Source organism: Bactrocera tryoni, chromosome 3, assembly GCF_016617805.1.
Source record: "Bactrocera tryoni isolate S06 chromosome 3, CSIRO_BtryS06_freeze2, whole genome shotgun sequence".
In the NCBI taxonomy this organism is placed as follows: Eukaryota; Metazoa; Arthropoda; class Insecta; order Diptera; family Tephritidae; genus Bactrocera; species Bactrocera tryoni.
Window position 1 is genome coordinate 42502812 of NC_052501.1, and position 19060 is coordinate 42521871.

At 36.3% G+C, this 19060-nt stretch overlaps 1 protein-coding gene across 10 annotated transcripts in view; it reads right to left on the reverse strand.

Annotated features, from left to right (window-relative positions):
- LOC120771828 overlaps positions 1-19060 on the reverse strand; it is a 180009-nt gene that overhangs the window by 67034 nt on the left and 93915 nt on the right. For all 10 annotated transcript variants that reach the window (XM_040100062.1, XM_040100064.1, XM_040100063.1 and 7 more), the window contains one exon: positions 1932-2002. In XM_040100062.1, coding sequence (XP_039955996.1) covers positions 1932-2002 — 71 coding nt within the window. The remainder of the gene's footprint in view (positions 1-1931; positions 2003-19060) is intronic.

A 19060-nucleotide genomic window follows, 5' to 3' on the forward strand; every position in this document is an offset into this window, starting at 1 on the left:
ACTCGGACTGATCCATTTAAAATGCCCACTCATACCGAAATATTTGGAACTCTGTGTTTCCCATAAAATCACGATTTGGAAAGTATACTTTAATACGAACACAAGTATTTGTCTGGCACAGTAAAGGTCGTGCCATCAGCGCAAACTTGACTCATGCAAGTTATCCATCCATCTTTGTTAATGACAATAGGAAGGAAACAAATATAGAAACAACTAAACAACTCTTTTGGATTGACTCAACACATTTTATATAATGTTGTGGATATGAAGCTAGACTCGTATCAAATGACCTGAATCTTTTGCAGAACTTCGAATTGAGATCGCAAAAGGGATGCTTGATAACGTAGCTGACAACCCTACATTTACGAAATACCTCATTACAGGCGACGAAACGTGGGGTTATGAATATGACATCGAAACTGTTCAATAATATAGCATATGGTGCTCCAAAAATGAGCGCAAACCGAGAAAAATTTTGCTTTTTTAAGGCTCTGAAGGCCAGCCGAGGCTTATAACAAGTGCTTGGAAAATTTGATTAAGCGTTGACGTGCTTGAAAAGATTTGTAGACTTCGTTGAGCAGATAATTTCTTGATTTGGGCTGGTCAATTGGCCACCAAGATCGTGTGTTATCACACCGTTAGACTTTTTCCTGTGAAGATTTGTAAAGTGCAAAGTCTATGCGGACAATCCCACTTCAATTCAGGCCTTGGAGCAAAATATCACGCCTGTCATTCGCCAATTACCAGTCGAAATGATCGAACGATTCATCGAAATGAACGGGTGGACCGTCGGAGACGTAGCCAGAGCCAATGTTTTAAAGAGATAATCTTCAAAAAATAAATGCCAAAGAATGATCTTTCGAGGGATAATAAACATTCCCCTTCAATTTGAAGTTTCTTTTTTTTTTTTTAAGATCACCCTTTATATTTAACGGATCTGTCTGACCTTGTTAAGATTAATCTGATAATTTAAAGAATATAAAATTTAATTGAAGACTCACGTTACACGTTGTTTAACTGATCTATTTAAAGCATTCTACTTTTATCATCAATATAGCACTAAATAACGAACGGCAATTTTCTCAATGTCTGCTTAGCAGCCATTTATTAGTTAAGTTGGTTAACTTAAACAAGATTCCTTCTTTCGGTAAATAAATTAACTGACAGATGGTTGCTAACCAAACATTGAGAAAACGGCTCTAAGTGGGAAATTATTATTAACCGAATTCTTATATTTTCATTTCAGCTTGAGTATACCTAATTTTAGTATTCGAGAAACCCTCATGTTCTTTCTGTATGATGTAGTAAGTCTTTCTACATCCATCATCATTTGCGATTATGGATCTTCAGCCTCACTGGAGCTACATAGCAATGCTTCTTCGGTTTTATTGTTTGTTGCGGAAAAATGAAATGCATATGTGATCAGACATGTGTCTGATTTCTGTTTAAAGATTTTTTACAAGTCATAAAACGAAAAAAACGTTTTTATAAACTTTCTCGAGGAATACCCTCTATATTGGTAAACAAACATTTTAAATTCCGCTAAGTGAATGACAAATTTGTACTATGTTCAGTCAAGTCGAACCAAGTCAGAAATGAACCGAATACAACTAAGTCGATAGATGAAATAAAATCTTAATTAATCTTAATTCTTCTAAAACCCACTTGCACACATTTCATAAGGAAAATATTTTATCTTAAATGTTTTTTATTTATTATTTTTACAGATGTAGCGTTTCACATGTTCAAATTTGTACTAAAATGCTTATATTACTGAAAGATTAATAAGAATAGGAATTTATAACGGAATGAAAAGAAAAAAATCCAGGTGTCCCACTAACAAATCAACTATCTCCTCAGAAACCACAGGTGTCACAGGTGTGTTAAATTACAGTTAAGAAAAATTATGAACTATAGAAATTGTTCCTTACCTTATGCGGGTATGCTAAGTGCCAAGTGGCATTAAATTTTGAACCGGATAGTAAGGAAGTACGTATTGTGCCTGGAATGAAAATAATAAACAATTATTAACATAGAATAACTTTTTTTATTTATTTAATGATTTATAAAGTAATTGTGTATCCGTTAAGGAGTTGAAAATATTAGTTATTCTAATTTAATTTCCCACCAGATATTTTGGTATCTCTTGATGCTTAGAATTACATTATTAGACATTTTAACCCTCTATTAGAAGATGCAGTCATGTGTAGAAGTTCACTCAAATGAGGAAAGTCCTCAGGATCGGAGAGAACCTCTCCGAGCCGTGCGATATCAAACGAGGTTTCAATAAGTTGTACGAGATATACGACGACATTGATATCTCAGCGAATTAAGAGACGGCGCTATGTCATGTCTTCCGAATGGATGAAAACACTCCAGCTCTGAAAGTATTCTACGAAACAGAGGAGAGGAAGGCTTCCACTCCATTGGAAAGACCAGGTGGAGAAGGACCTGAGTACACTTGGAATCACCAATTGACACCAAATGGCGAAAAGGAAGAAAGGCTCGCGTGCTGTTCTAAACTCGGTTATAACCTCGTTAACGGTGTCAACGCCAACAAAGAAGAATAATAAGGTACATACACATACTTGTATTGAAAATTGCATAAGCTGACTTTCAGCAATTCGATATTGGCATAATTTTTTAGAAGAAAAATTTTAAAATTCCTAGAAATCTCACATGAAATTTAAATAGCGTTGAAGTACTCTGCATAAAAATAAATTGCGATAAGTTTTACCAGCTTCATAAATGTCTCCAGCAATCTTCACAAAAATATATAACCGTTTCGTAACGGTCCAAATAATGTAATAAAAAAGCTGATAATAAATTTTAACAAAAAAAAAAAGTCAATAAAATTTCACTAAATTTAATAATGTAATAAATAATAATTAAGAAAGTGCCGATATTAACTGATTCAGCAACTAATTGATTGATTAATTTTGAATGACAAATTCAATGCAAAATTTATGACGAATCAAAGTTGTATCGCAGCTAATTGTATTTGCCATGATTTATTTATATTTTATTGGCTTTAATAAATACAGTAAAAAAGTAGGCGCTATTAACTGATAAGCGATATTCCATCACTTTGTGAGCTTATCAATGGATGTGTCATGTGCGTCTGATATATGTATTTTGATTGAGGTGATGTCTCGCTGTTGTTGTTGCTGTAACGATAGAAATAGTTCCCAAATATTATTTAGGAACGCTGCCGAATTGACAGTGATTGGCCAGACATAAATCTGAATCAGTTCCTAATTGCCGTGAGATCTGTAGCAAATGGTGATAAATCGGCCTTTTATAAGTGAGAGTAAAAAAATACTCGCTAAAATAAGAAAACTTTTCAAAAGAAGCAAAACAAAATCGAGAGAATATTACATGACTGAGGCTGTTGAGTAGATTATCTCACTTATCTACTGGATTTAACAAAATTTCGTCAAAGTTCCATTCTTGGCATGCAGAAAGCGTTCAAGATTGTAATGAAAATAAAACTGTGGGAATACTTGAAAAATCGTTCCTCGAATCGTGAACTCGAACTCTTAACTGGCCAAGGACTGTTAACGCAGCACCATTCCTCGACATTACAAGTACTTCAGGAATGTTTTCTGCCGCCAGAAAACGCATGCAATGGTTGCCAATCATAATTTAAACCAATAATGTTGACGTCAAAAAAATATTGTTAAAGAAAGTGCCCCGACGTTTTCGAAAATCCTGATACTTTAAAGAATGTTCCCGATACCTTCATCACTAAGCCAATTAGCAAAGATATTTATTGCAATTGATTCAATTATGAGGCTGTCTCAAATGCTTATGAAGTAATGTGAGGGACAAGTGAAAATTTTATTTTATCAAACCGGTGTATGAACGTATCAGAAATAATACCCAAAAAAGTTCAATGCGATTCGTTTCACCAGAACAGGGAAACCGCCGTGAAGAATGTCAGATATGTACATAAATGTCAAACTTACCGACAGAAATCAAAAAGAAGGAGAGGCTTGAGAATGCATAGGATCACACTTATATACTTATGCATATTCACAAATATTTATGTATAAATAAGTAAGTATTATTTTATGATTTGCTGTCAGATGCCAACGGTAATTGAAATCAATTCGCATAAGCTCAGTTCGATGCAACTCAACGTTCAAAAGTATTAAAATCTTATATCGCATATCCTGCCAGTGATTGGACGCGGCCTTATCCATTATGCAACGCAAATACACACAGCTGCATGTCTACATGTTTTCTTACATGCAACAGATACATAAATATGTATGTTTGAAAGGAGATTTGAAATAAAGCAAGCATGAATTGCTCGACAAGTTCATTAGTGCAGACAAAATCTGGAACGAATGTCAGTTAACAATTTCGAATTATGACACCAAAAAGGTGTATAAACAAAGTAGACTGTATATGTATATACATAAATATCTAATCAAGAAATTATATTGGTGTGGAAATACTTACATACATATGTGGCAAAATAAATTATAGGTAAATTTGATCGACGCGAAAAGGTTATAATAATCATGGGAAGAAAGAGTGCTCGCACAGAGATGCCGAGTAAAATTATTAAAAATAGAGAAAATGTATAAAAACAAACAAAGTGAGTCAGCGTTTGTTAAATTAAATATTGGAGCTTTACTTTGTGGCTAATAAAATTGCAAACCTTCTTTGGAAATAATTTAACAATCGATTTTCAATTGGGACTATAGATATACGATTCAAGTGTGCATATTTTATAGGTAGGCTTAACCTTATGAAAGCAAAAAAAAATTAAATCATTTCGCTTTGAACTATCCCCAAAGAAATATAATCTAAAGTAATGAAAGTAAAGTTTTTTGAACTCTGATTAATTTCAAAATGAAACGATCGCGTGAATTTTCTGTGATATACAAATATGTGATATACTGTGGGTCATATAAGTAGGTATGGCCAATGGCATTGAAGCGCTATACGCTTTCGTCTTAACAAATTTACTTGATAAGGTTTGCTTGGAAATAAATAAATTTGTTTTTATTCGTTTTCTATCGTTTTCTATTAATGATGAAACTAAATGATAAAAATTCCTTGCTCATAAAGTTTAACGAATTGAAGTCAGAGATCTGCAATGTTTAGAACAAATTACACTGGTAAACACTGTTTTTGTCACATGAACTTTGTTATGATTTTTTTATGTTGGTGTACCCTCATTAAAAATATATAACAGTTTTGCTTCTATCACATCCAGTTTTCTTGTGACAGCTACATATTCATTTCTGACCTCATATACGTTTCTTTGTTTACATAACTGCATTTAGTCGACTGTGTAACTATTGTGTTTGCTAAATTACATTTTATTTACATTAGTTAGATCGTAAATATGCCACGAAAGTGTTTGAACAACCCGGACAATTTTTGTTATGTGTGTGGAGAATTAACTTTTACATCTCAGCGTCGAAATTTCACATCACTAATTGAACAGTGCTATTTAGACTATTTTGGTTTTCCTGTGAGGAATCAAGACAAATCCTGGGTTCCACATAAATGTTGTGTAACGTGTGTGAGGCTCCTTTTAGGTTGGGCTAAACAAGAACCTAGACATTTGTCATTTGCTATACCAATGATTTGGACGGAACCAAAGGATCATGTAAGTGATTGTTATTTTTGTTTGACTCAAACAAAAGGTATTACTACCAAATCCAAACACACTATCCAGTATCCAAACTTGTCTTCGGCCAAGAAACCCATCCTACATAGTGCCGAACAGCCTGTGCCGATGCCTTCAAATCGATCAAAAAGTGAGAATTCTAGTCCGAAAGATGGAGATGGATTTTTATATCTTAAAGAGAAATTCCCTAAACTCAGCGAGGCGAAAATCAAAGAGGGAATATTTGTAGGCCCACAAATACGGCAATTGATGAAGGATAAGAGCTTTGAAGAAAAACTTAATGATCAGGAAAAACTCGCCTGGAAATGTTTTGTGAATGTTGTTCAAAATTTTCTAGGTAACCATAAAGCGGAAAATTACAAAGATTTAATAAATGAAGTTATGATATCATTTAAAGCTTTGGGGTGTAATACGTCCTTGAAAATGCATATGTATGCTGGACTCTCATCTGGATTTCTTTCCGGCAAATTTGGTTGCTGTGAGTGACGAACAAGGTGAGAGGTTCCATCAAGACATTTCCTTAATGATGAAGAAGCGTTATCAAGGGAAATGGCGTCCAGAAATGCTAGCAGACTATTGGTGGAGACTTAAAAGGGACCTACCGGAAGCCAAATATTCAAGAAAATCATAAGTATCTATTAGATATTAGGAAACAATTCTGTAAGTGTGGCTGAATTTTGTACTTTTTACGAAAATATATGTTTTGATGTCACAAGAAAACATGATGTGTACATTTTTTTCATTGATATATTATTATTTGGTGGCCCTAGTATATTCAAAATTTGATATAAATTTTCATGTGACAAAAAAAAATTACAAATTTGTTGACCAGTGTTATCAGACAATGGCATATTCTCTGTTTTCTCTGCCGCTTCATCTGCTGCCAACACCACTGTCCCTACTGCCACTATTGTTGGTACAAATGCTTCTCCGTCTAACGTTGCTTTTTGTTCTTCTGCTGATAATGTGAGTGTAGATTATCTCGCTCAACGCTCACTCGAAGGTCAGTGCCAAAAACAATCCAATTGTTGCTGCGAAGTCAGATCGCATCAATATCGCTCGGATTCTATTAATTCGAACTCTTCAACTTCAATTAATGCTGGTAATGGTACTTTGAAATCAACGGTGAGCACCAGGAACAAAAAATCTTCAACTGCTTCAACTATTGTTGGTGTTAATAACAATTGTGATCTCGATGTCGTCCTATCCAAGAAATGTATTCGTTTGTCTGTTACTGAGGAAGATATCATATCCTTCGTTGTAGATTATGCTAATGTTGATAAACCACATCTTTCAGGTTATAAACAAACTAAAAAGCTGGCGGATTTTGACTAAAGATTTGGGCTAGCATCCATATAAAATTGTTCTCGCTCAAGAATTTAAGCCATTGTCACACAGTAAACGTCGTAAATTTTCTGATTTTCCCTTGGAACAAAATTATCTTCTCCGAAAAGCCTCATTTTCATCTGAGCCGCGCGGTAAATAAAAGGAACTGCTGATTCTGGTGCGAAGAAAATCCACAAATTATTCAAGAACAACTATTATATTCACCTAAGTGGACACTTTGTTGTGATTTTTGGTCTTGTGGAATCAGCGGTCCGTACTTCTTTCGAAATGAAGCTGGTGACAACTTTACTGTCATTGGAGAGCGGTATAGATGGATGATAACCAACTTTTTATACCGCAATTGGAAGAAGTTGATCTTCACAACATTTGATTTGAAACAGACAGGGCTACGTGCAACAACCGAATTATTGTGAGAAAAGTTTGAAGATTCGATTATTTCAAGCAATTGTGACATTGAATGGCCTCCAAGAAGTTGAGGTTTAACACCATTAGACTATTTCTTGTGGGGTTGTTTGAAGTCATTGGTCTTTTGCAATAACCAGACTACCTTCCAGCTTTAAAAGTCAATATTGAACGAGCTATTCATTACATACAACTTTATTTAGTGGAAAAAGCACCCGAAAATTGAGGTAATCGAATTCTTTCGTGCAAAAGAAGTAGTGGAGGTCATTTGAATGATGCTATACTCGGAGCTTAATTATATTGACTGCACTTCACATTAAATAAAAAATATTTCAATTTCTTTAAAATTTGGTGTGTAAGTGTTTTGTTTTTTAAGAAATCATATCACTCTTATTGTACACTTTTAATGAGTTTACAGGCGAAGGAAAAACAATATAATAGAAACTACTCTTATTGAATCAAATTTTGAGTTTTTGTTATAAAATGGTTATAAATTGGTTATCATACACTCATATCAGAACAAAATTATATTTATTATTATATACATATATACATACTTATATATCTGAGAGCGATTTTCTGTTAAGCATTGTAGATGACGATATATAGTTGTTGAGAAAAGTAATCATTACAGACATTTATGAGGGAGAGAGCGAGGTGTTGTAACTATCGGAAATATCGATTTTCGATAGAAATAAAAAAAATTACTTTTCTCCCTAGGAGTTTACCAGCATATATAAATATTGGTAAATGAAAATAATGTATGTTATGAAACGGCATGTACACTCATATACCATACTTATATAAGTAAACAGATGTACCCAAATATAAAATATGTACAAGTATATGCATATTAAGTGCATTGATGCGCCTATGCTTAAGTGCAATGATATCCATCAATAATAAAAAGAGTGAACAGGTTGTTTTAATTCGAATTTTTACATATTTCACATAATATGTGTCTCTCTACATACATGCATATACAAATATTATATATGTATATAAATATATATTTTTTGCATCGCAAGTTGTATCCAAACTGTAGTCACAACACTAGCATATTCTCGGCCTAACTATGTACATAAATATCAACACGTTATGCATTATATCCATACATACAGACATACATACACATATACATGCATATTGGCAGTTAAACGAAGTCAAGTTGGGGCCAACGAAGTTAACGCGGCCAAGCATCTGCTCTTCGGCGTTTTTCATGTTTGATTAATCAAGCGTGTCAAGCGCAGCGCACTCAAAGGCCGTTCATATGGAAATCGTAGGCTGGGAGCCGGGTGCTGGTAGCCAACAGGTGACCGTTAGTCGTTCAAGGGGCCGATGTTATATTAAAATACGTGAATATCTATAATATGCGTATATTTGTGGGCACATATTTATATTCATAAGTATGTGTATAGTATAAGGCGCTCTACTATATATTCTGGTTTCTTTATGTAATTTTACAGTAATATGGCATTGTAAGATTATTTACGGTAACTAACATTGAGTGAACTGTACTTGGTGTATAACCAATACAATGAATGGTTTAGTAACTAAGAGGTAATCAAGAATGGGACAATACAAAAGCTACAACTTTTAACGTCATTAGCGAAAGCGTGCGGAGAGGTGGCATAGACAAAGTGACCAAATTGCATAGCGATTAAAAATACTAGACCGTCCGCTCCAACGTCATGGATTGGGCAATCGGATTCACCATCTTCTGCTGTTATGCTTTCACTGACATTCAGCAGGCTAGAGAATTGTTCTCTCCATAATTTCAGAATGCTCTGGAAATCAAACACTAGATCACCTCTGGGTGTTTTACAAGAGTAGATTCCTGTCTTGAAACCTTTTTTTTTATCGCAGCATATTTTCATAGAATTTTCGAGCACTATCTCCGCCTGCCAGCTTATCAAACTCTTCGCACTCACGCATTTCAGCTAATTTCTTTTTTTGTCAGCAAATACGTCTCGCTTCCCTCTTCAACTTTTGGTATCTTGGTATCACAGAGGCGAGCGCGTATGTTGGCTAGAACAAGATAGTGGGCCGAGTCAGTGCTAGAACCTCGGAGCGTACGCATGTCTAAAACACTGGAGACGTGTCTTCCGTCTATCACAACATGATCGATCTGGTTGGAGGCTTTTCGATCCGGAGACAGCCAATGTTGCTTTATGAATTCTTGAATGCTGGAATCTAGTACTACACATAACCATATTTTGCGTCCCGGCGAAGTCGATCAGCTTCAACCCATTGGGCGGGACGACCGCTGTGCCAAATATTCCTTCTTTACCCTCCCTGGCGTTAAGGTCGCCAAGCACGATTTTGACATCGTGGATCTCTTCCAAAGCTGTTTTCTTCTTTTCATTGGGGGTGTTTTTGTGTGGAACACAACACTGCGGAGGGATGTTTCGCCTTCTCAATCTAGCTCGCCTTCAAACGGATGTTTTTTGGCTACCCAGAGGATGCTTGATCTAAGACCAGATGTCGTGAGCCATATGTAAACGAGCAACTTTCTTTTTTTGAAAATAATTGGATTATCTTTACTTTTTTTTACTTGTCGTTATATTTCACAATCACACACTTTTTTCAATCCCAAAATGTACCTCCATTTCAAATTGATATCATCATACCTTCGAGTACAAATACAAACCATACCAATAATTACAGTGCATTTAGTTGGTAGACACGAGCAGTCAATTATCTGCTTGTATTTGTGTTGCAAGCAATATAATTTCTTGCGCCTTGCGAAAGTAGTACGAATACGACCACTAATTGTTGACCTTGCCGAGAATGCCAAATGTAATTGAAGAAAACACGAGCGTTCAACATAAATATTCGTGCAACGACAGCTTGTATAAGAGACAACAACAAAAATCGTTACTCAGTATTTATATGGAAAAGTATGTGTGTTGTACCACAAATATTTACCAGATTCAGGTGCTGTTACTGGCTCACCTCAAACCGGTCAAGCGTTGTGGCAACAGCATTCCGAAATAAAACAAAAAAGTTAGTTGGAAAACAGATTTTCAATACTCGTTCCACAAGGCTAAGTGGCTGGTGAAAATTATTTAGATTTGTGTGCCAGTTAAGCGCAGAAACTAAGAGATTTTCATCGGAATAATTGGCCAGCCGTTGGTTTAGAATCATTTTTTCTCTAGAAACCAACGAACAGGTGGCTAGCGAAGTTGGCTGCTAAGGAGCTGGCTTCATTTCAAGTGGCAATAGGCGTTTGTGATTATATTTACCTGTGCATATATGCATATGTACTTGCTGAGTGTGTGTAAATATTGAATTGAATAATGGGAGGAGTATGTAACATATATTTTTTTAAACTAAGTGGTTTAATTCATTTACTTGGCTAGCCTACTCTAAGGATGATTAATTTGCTTTGATATAAACTTTGCTAAGCCGCTTCACTTCACATTACACCGATTAAAGCGGTCTTGCAATATTCTGATACTGATTTTATATACTATAAGTGGTACGTTTGGTTTAAAATTTGTTCTCAGTCTCAGCGATTCCTTTCCATTGAGTCCTGATAACAGAAAGAGTAGCTATGGTGAAATATAGCGTATACTTTGGATCCGGAAGCAAATCAAAGCAATTATTCCATCGCTTTCATTGGTTTGACGAACAATCTGTATAGACTTTTTCGTATACCCAATTATTCATGAACGATATGTCCAACACAAGTCTTTGATATCTTTACTGTATCAGCTATGTCGAGCACCCTCATTAATCTGCTATATATCCAAATATACAGAGAAGCCAAGTCCATTTTGGTAATTGTTCTTCATGCGGTGAAATCTACAATTTGTAAAGTAAATTTGTACTTAAAAATGCAGATTTTAGCATAGATTTAGTTACATGCTCAGCATTTCATCAGCAAAAGATTTCATTAAACTTTATCTTGATAGCCTACTGACTCTTCATATGAGCTTCTGTGAATAAACACCATTCAAGCTTTGAAGATTAATATGGGCGCTGTTAGAAGCGTCACATAAGCACAGCCTTTCAACCATTCGAAAGTATTGGCCATCTGAAACTATAACATTTTTACATCCTGCTGGCAATTTTTGGATTCGGTCCCAAACAAACTGCGCCAGTTTGGAGGTCCGAAGGTGCAAAATCAGAAATTAGTGTTCTGCATCGACCACAAAAAGTTATAGTCAGAAGGTCCAAAGTCTGGAATATAAGGCGAGTGAGACATAACTTCCTGCTGCTGTTTACCAATTAATTAATTTTCAACCGATTTTGCAACATGAGACCGAGTTTTCATGGTGAGAAATTTTTGTCACGTGTCCATAGTAGTATGCTCGACGATTGGAATTTAAGTGCGTTTTGGCCCAATATCTGGAATGTGTGAAAGATTAAAGCCCACCGTCAACAAACTGATTAGACCTTATGAGTGTGGCTTTAGGCCTGGAAAATCAACAACGGACCAGATATTTAGCATGCGCCAAATCTTAGAAAGACCCGCGAAAAAGGGACGAACACACAATTTCTTCGTCGATTTTAAAGCTGCTTTTGACTGCACGAAAAGGATGTCTGCGTGATGTCTGAATTTGGTATGGCCGCAAATCCAATACGACTATGTAAACTGACGTTAAACAACACCGAAAGCTCCGTCAAGATCGGAAAGGACCTCTCCGAGCCGTTCGATACCAAACGAGGTTTCGGACAAGGCGACTCTCCATTGTGCGACTTCTTCAATCTACTGCTGAAGAAAATAATACGAGCTGCAGAGCTTAATGTTGACGTACGCCGATGACATCGGTATCAATGGCCTCAACAACCACGCTGTTAGTTCTTTTTTTCAGAATGGATAAAGGAGCGAAGAAAATGGGTCAGTGGTAAAAGACGGTAAGACGAAATATCTTCTGTCATCAAACAAACAGACGTCACACTCGCGACTAGGCACCCTCGTCACTGTTGGTCTTCCTTGGAACCTGTATTAACCAGCTTATTGGAACGTGAAAAAGTAGACTTTTTCACTCCCAAGGACATCGCCAAACAAATGAAACGCAGCTCCAGAAGATTTGATAGATATTTAAAGGATCCAGAGGCATATGGAAAAAAACTTTAAACGAAAAAAGGAAGCCCTACGCTTTTATTTAGATGGTCCTGATGTCTTTCAATACTAATATCACGATTTGCGGAAAGATGAGATATATTTAAGTCGCCTCCACAGCCGAGAAGGTGGAGTCATGGTGTGGGGTGCCATCACATATTATGGAACGATTGACTTCGTTTTTATTGCTCAGAAGATGAACGGCGCTCGCTTCAAAACATTATTGGAGTCCGTATTTCCACAATTAAGAGATCTCTTTGGACCAGGTCCTTGGATTTTTCAACCAGACAATGCTCCCATTCATAACGCCCGAGTAGTAAAGTCGTTTATTTCGAGTCAAAACATTAATGTCATGACCTGGCCACCATATTCTCCAGATTTTAACATAATTGAAAGTGTTTGGGGCTGGCTAACACGGAAGGTATACGGAGGAGGAAGAAATACGAAGATAAAGAAACATTAACTGCAGCTATTAAACGCGCTTGGAGGGAGATTTCCTTAAGCTACATAGATGCCCTGTATCATTCTATGAAGGACCGGATATATGAAGTTATTACTAACAAAGGAGGAAGTACTCATTACTGAAATTATTATTTTTTATTTCTAATAAATCTAATAGTTATACGAACTAAAAATTTAAGTTAAAAAAAAATTTCTTTTCTTATAAAAAAATTAAAAGCTTATGTGCGTCTATTCTAATGACGAAGAAAAAGGAAATGTTTGAAAAATATAATTTTGTTAAGTTTGAATAACCATTGGAATATCATACTTAAATTATCATTAGTTTGCCCACGGTTTTGCATATCAACTTTTTTTCAATCATCATTAAAATAATAAATATTTACACAATTGTAATGCAAGTAAACGTGCGTCTAAACCTATTGACCAGCAGTGTATTTACGAAAAATATTGATCAAGATAACGGTACAATCTCCGAAAAAATTGTTCAGATCGGACTCCTATAGTATATATCTGCCATGCAAACTAAACAATCGGAATCAATATAAAAACCTTTTTATATACATACATATTTTTATGCTGCAAGAAGTGTACATTTTAAGGGTATTCTAGCTTCGGAACCACCAAAGTTAAAGTTTTGTCTTTTGTTTCTTATATTTACAACTTTTTGTTAATTCAGGTGATATGAATATTAAAATATCTTCACCCCATTAAGTTTCACAATATTTCTAATACATACATACATACATACTCGTATGTACATATCCAAACTGAAATTTGTACATAAAGTAAAGTCTCAGGCGCATGAGGTAATCACCTTACAAAGTTACATATTTTATGCAAATACAAATTTGTACCAACAACATAAAATGCGCAAATAGGATTTCTTAATAAATTCCATAACGCAAAAATGCATGGCTGCATAATAAATATAATGCACCTACGTATATATACACACATACATACATACATATATGTATCCATAAAGATATGTTTGTGTGTAAAAGTGTGCATGCCAATCTAAGTGGCCACATAATTAATGTAAAACTATTCGCATAAATTTTCAAATGCCGCACAGAAACCACAGCATAAATACCAGTGTGGCAGGCCATACATGCACCCATACATACATATGTATGTATATATATAGCGCAGCATAAGCACATGACTGCGTACAAATAACGCCAAGTGGTTTGCCAAGGCAGACGCAGGCGCAGACGCTTGTCGACATTGCGTAATGACCAAATGACACACTGACAAGTGGCCGTTGCGTGCCAAACTTTGTTTGTTTGTATGCGTGTGTGTGTGTGTTTGTTTATGATTTGGCTGAACTGGTAAGACGGCGGCCCATCTGAGGCGCTAATTGAACTTATACACACACGTACATACGTATGTGTATAAATATACTAAAATATACCCATGTACAAATACAAACAGTTTGTATGTGTGTTATCAATGTGTACATATGTGTGTATGCGCTAAAATACGAGTTCCACCAGCCGTGTAGCAGCTGCCAAATCGAGCAACGTAAATATTTACTGTAAATAGCAGCAGCAGCCGTGGCAACATAAAAATCGCTGCTGTAAACAACAATGACAACAACAACAACAGTGCAGCATATTCAAAGAAAAATCGAAAGGAGTGCCACTTTCCATTTAATATAGCCGTATATGTCGCGTCGCAGCAAGCCACAAAAACACAGAGGCGCACGCAAACAGACAGACACACTTGTTTACTTACACCTGCGACTGTATGTATGTGTCTGTGTGTGTTTATGGAAGCGCGCTAAAACAAACTTGAACAAAAAAACAAGGCTTACATACTACTTGCCATAAAAGGAAATTCATCATCTGCCACATGTGCAGACACTGCCATAAAGCATGGCCACAAACGTACAGCCATACATATAAACATACTTACAAACCTATAAACATACATATGTACATACACTTACATTTTGTTGAGACATCATCCAATCGTCATTCATACATCCAGTTATCTGGCGGACTTGCTGAAGGCGAGAGTGAAGGCAAACGTCAACGTAATAAGGCTGCTTGCGGTACAGCCAACAACAGCAGCTGCAGCAACTGCGACAACAACAACACGTTGAACATCAACAGCCATGAGTAGCCTCACAGGCTGAGTTGTCAGTGATTGCAACAAGTACTTCTCGTATAATGTAATCATTAGCATCATCATTATCGGCCTCGGTCGCGCACGTGCGATTATTATCTTCCACATCCAGCAGCCTTCGTGGGCTAATCGCGTTGTTGCCTACATTGCACAGGCGGTGCTACAGTCACATAGGTTGCGGCATTAGCGCGGGTTTTGAGATTGTCGTTAATTGTTTGGTAATAGTGAACTTACGTTGTTCAAGGGACTTCTGGTTCCCGATTCATCACCATGTGAATTGTTATTGAATACTTCTCTAATATCGAATGGTTCGGAAAAGTACTTATAGATCTAGCAGACCCAGGCTTTGAACTCCTCTCAAGTTAGCGAACGGTTAGAGAAACTGCTTGTAAATCTAACAGACCCAGGCTGTGAACTCCTCTCAAGTTAGCGAGAGGTCCAGGAAACCCAGACTTTGTAACCATATGTATTCTGATGAAAATGGATTACATAAAAACTTTTCGCAGAACATCAAATTGTTCATCAATCAAGAACGAATGGGTATAAGATCAATCTAGTTCGTTAGGTCTATACTTCACACAGAATCTTTCATACTCTGAATATTCTAATCAATATGTACAGTACCCACACATTGTTGAGAGGAATGATTTCGATTTGACAGTCTGTGACAGTGAAGGAGAAGGTTAGTTTAGGTTAGTTAGATAAACCTGGACTTCAGAACACGCATGTCCGTTGTAATGCCCAGAACTTCTAAGCAATTCGCCGAGTTCGTATAAAGTATGATCAACGATACGCTTCAAACTTAGTCTGGCGATAGCAGGATAGTGGAGGAGAAAGTGTCTAGATGTTTTCACCTCATCTTCTTCGTTGCAAATTTGACAAGTCGCGTTCTCCAAAATTTATAGCCTCACATGAGTGTCCAGTTAGGATATTTATCGTTGCCCTTTGCCAAGAGCTAGAAGATAAACGGACTTTTTGTGTGCCAGTTGATACTTAATTCCCTAAAAGAAGCCACACTTCGTAGAAGTACATCGTTAGCCTTGGTACCCTTTTAACCTCTCCTTGACGGTATCGAAGAATTTTCCTTTACATGAGAGCGACATCATCTGAGTAGGCTATGACGCGACAGCCTCGCCCCTTGAGTTCTTTCATTAGGTAATTTACCAATAAGATCCAGAGTAAAAAAATTCCGTTGCGTTCCGATTACGTGAACCCATAGAGAAAACCGCCAATCTTTTTTGTCAATTGGTTATTACTTTACCTTTACGATATATTCAAAAGAATGTTATGTACTACAAACATTTTAGAAGAAACGAAATGCAAAAGTTTGAAGACATCTTATGTTTCAATACTAATTCGTATAAGGAAGAGAGAGGTCAGTGTAAAACAATTTAAAAATATTGTTTTTTTATTAAGGAGTAATGTAGATCGATACACGGTAATATCAATAGCCAACCGTCATAAATAGCAACAAATCACATTGTTTTTCCCAATCGTATTTTAGGTTATGATCTTTAACTGAGCCCTCATATCAATGTCATACTTGTACATACTTTGAGATGTAAGAAAACCTTTTTAGTTGAATCCCACGTATCGACAAATCACCTGGAAGCTGTCACAAATTTGCTCGGACATTTTATTTTAATTCCTACTCGTTCTCCTGGATCAAAGGCATGAGACATACATACATATGTATGTAAGTTGTACTTGTACTTATTCTAGCAAAGCGGAAAATTCAATTAGGAAGTATTGAAGAGATTATAACTCGTCTTCTTTAAAACAACTTCTAAAACTGCCATCCTGTAAAATTTTAACTATACCGACTGGATAGAGTTCCACTCGAATTATCTATAACTAGAGCAAGGAGAATTTCTAAAAAGACGAAAAACTTTCGAAGAGGGAGCTTACGACTGAGCAACTGCCTGAAGTTCACCAGTCCTAACTCAGTTCACTTAATACTCAGACGAGCTCTGCTCCCATTCTACTGTTAGTGGGACTTGATACATTCCCTCGTAAGGTTATGACCTTGACAAATTTCTGCGATTCCATTATGACTAAGCACTCAATCGAGTCATGTCATGAAGTAACTGGATGTCGTTGACAATATTTTTGAATATTCAATAGCATAAAATAATTTCTAGTAATAATAAAGGCACGAACAGTCTGACGAACTACTTGGAGCGGCTGGTAATAATCGATGGAAAGGCGATATTCCCGATGTTAACTTTGTTGCCACGGGAACTCATCTTCATATTGCCGTGAACTAAAAAAATTTTCTTATTTTGCAAGAATATTGAACTACTTATGTAGGTTCAGCCTTAATTCAGACCGCTTTCACTTAGCACCCTGCATTTATTCTGCTTACAGGTTTCTTGTCGGGTCAACTCAGCACTATATGTGGTATATTTATCGAAATATTTCCTGGTGTCTACCGCCAATAGGAGGTATCTAACGAATAGTCGGCACCGAAATCAGAATCGATACTCTCATGAATCATTTAGTCGTTTATTTTCAAATCATGATACCCCAACTCTCAACGGTTATCGGCAATGATAAATCGAATATAAACGATTTTGCAGCAAGTCATCATAATGACAACCTTCAATATTTGCTGTTCATTTTCAGTGACGGGGAGCCAACAGTATTACAATGTTGTTATTGTTGTAGATAAAGCAGTAGTATCGATAATGATCGATTCAACCGCGAAAGTACATTGATGACGTTAATGATGGCTATGAGCCAAAAGGTATACGTTTATTGGACAAACTCATCGTTTTTGTTGTTCAGTGTTTTCCGCTGTTATTGCAAGTTTTCACTTGTTTCTCTTTCATTTCTAGTACCCAATATGGCAAGCATGAATATATGGTACCTATGTACGTATGTATTTATGTTGCTCAGCCATTAGACGCATGTTGCGGACAGTTGCGGTGTAACATTCGATCATTTGCTCATTCATTCAATCAGTGAATTAGTCAGTCAAGCAATCAGACAGTCAGACAACGTAAACCGCAAATCAAAACGCGCTAAATGCTCAACACACGTGTGCGTGTAATTATTAATGCTTCTACATTAACCGCTTGTAAGTGCTACTGGCACACTCGTATAAGCTTCGGCGCGTATATGCCACTGCTGGCACGAAGCTCTGCGCATGCTTGCATGCAAGCTGTTATGTACATTGGCATGTATGTATCTTTGTAGGTCAGCAGCATCGATGATATCGCCAAACATTCGCCGGTGGTCGACTGCCAAGTCTGCAACCTGCTGCGCCAACGCAGCGATAATGAGCCACTTTTCCTTTCGACACGAGGACACATGCTTTAATATTTTAATTGTAAATCTCCCTGCATTGGCTATTTCTTTAATTGTGTTAATTGCAGAATTTGAAAATAAATTTGAGAAAATTATTAAATTGAGAGGATTCTGAACGCAGCTGCAGATAAATTATTTTACTTTATGGCGTCTAATAAGTTCTTTTATTGTTAGGCCAACGACTTTTCAGTACTAAAATTGTACTAAAAATTTTTTTTAAGGAAACTTTTCCATACAAGGACTTGATTTTGATCGGGCTGTTTACATTTCATCTATATGCTATAGCGGTCTGATCTGCACAAAGTATTTGAAGATTGTGGCAACGCCTTAAAGAATGTTTGTCAGCTTTCGCAAAGATAGATAGATATCAATGTGAGTTCTTCAAATAAGGACTAGACTTGGGTCGATCAGTTTATATGGTAGTTATATGCTATAGTGGTCCGTTATTGGCGCTTCCGACAAATGAGCAGCTTTTTGGAGACAAAAAAGGTCGTGTGTAAAATTTCAAATATACATACATATACATATCTCAAAAATTGTGCGACTAGTTCGCGTATTTATAGCGAGACGATAGCGATATTGCCGATGGCAAGGATAAATCGTCACACTGGCTATTTATATACATTAGGGTGATTCAAAAATATATATATTTTTTTTCAATTGGTACTCGCAAAAATAGGTTCCTAGAC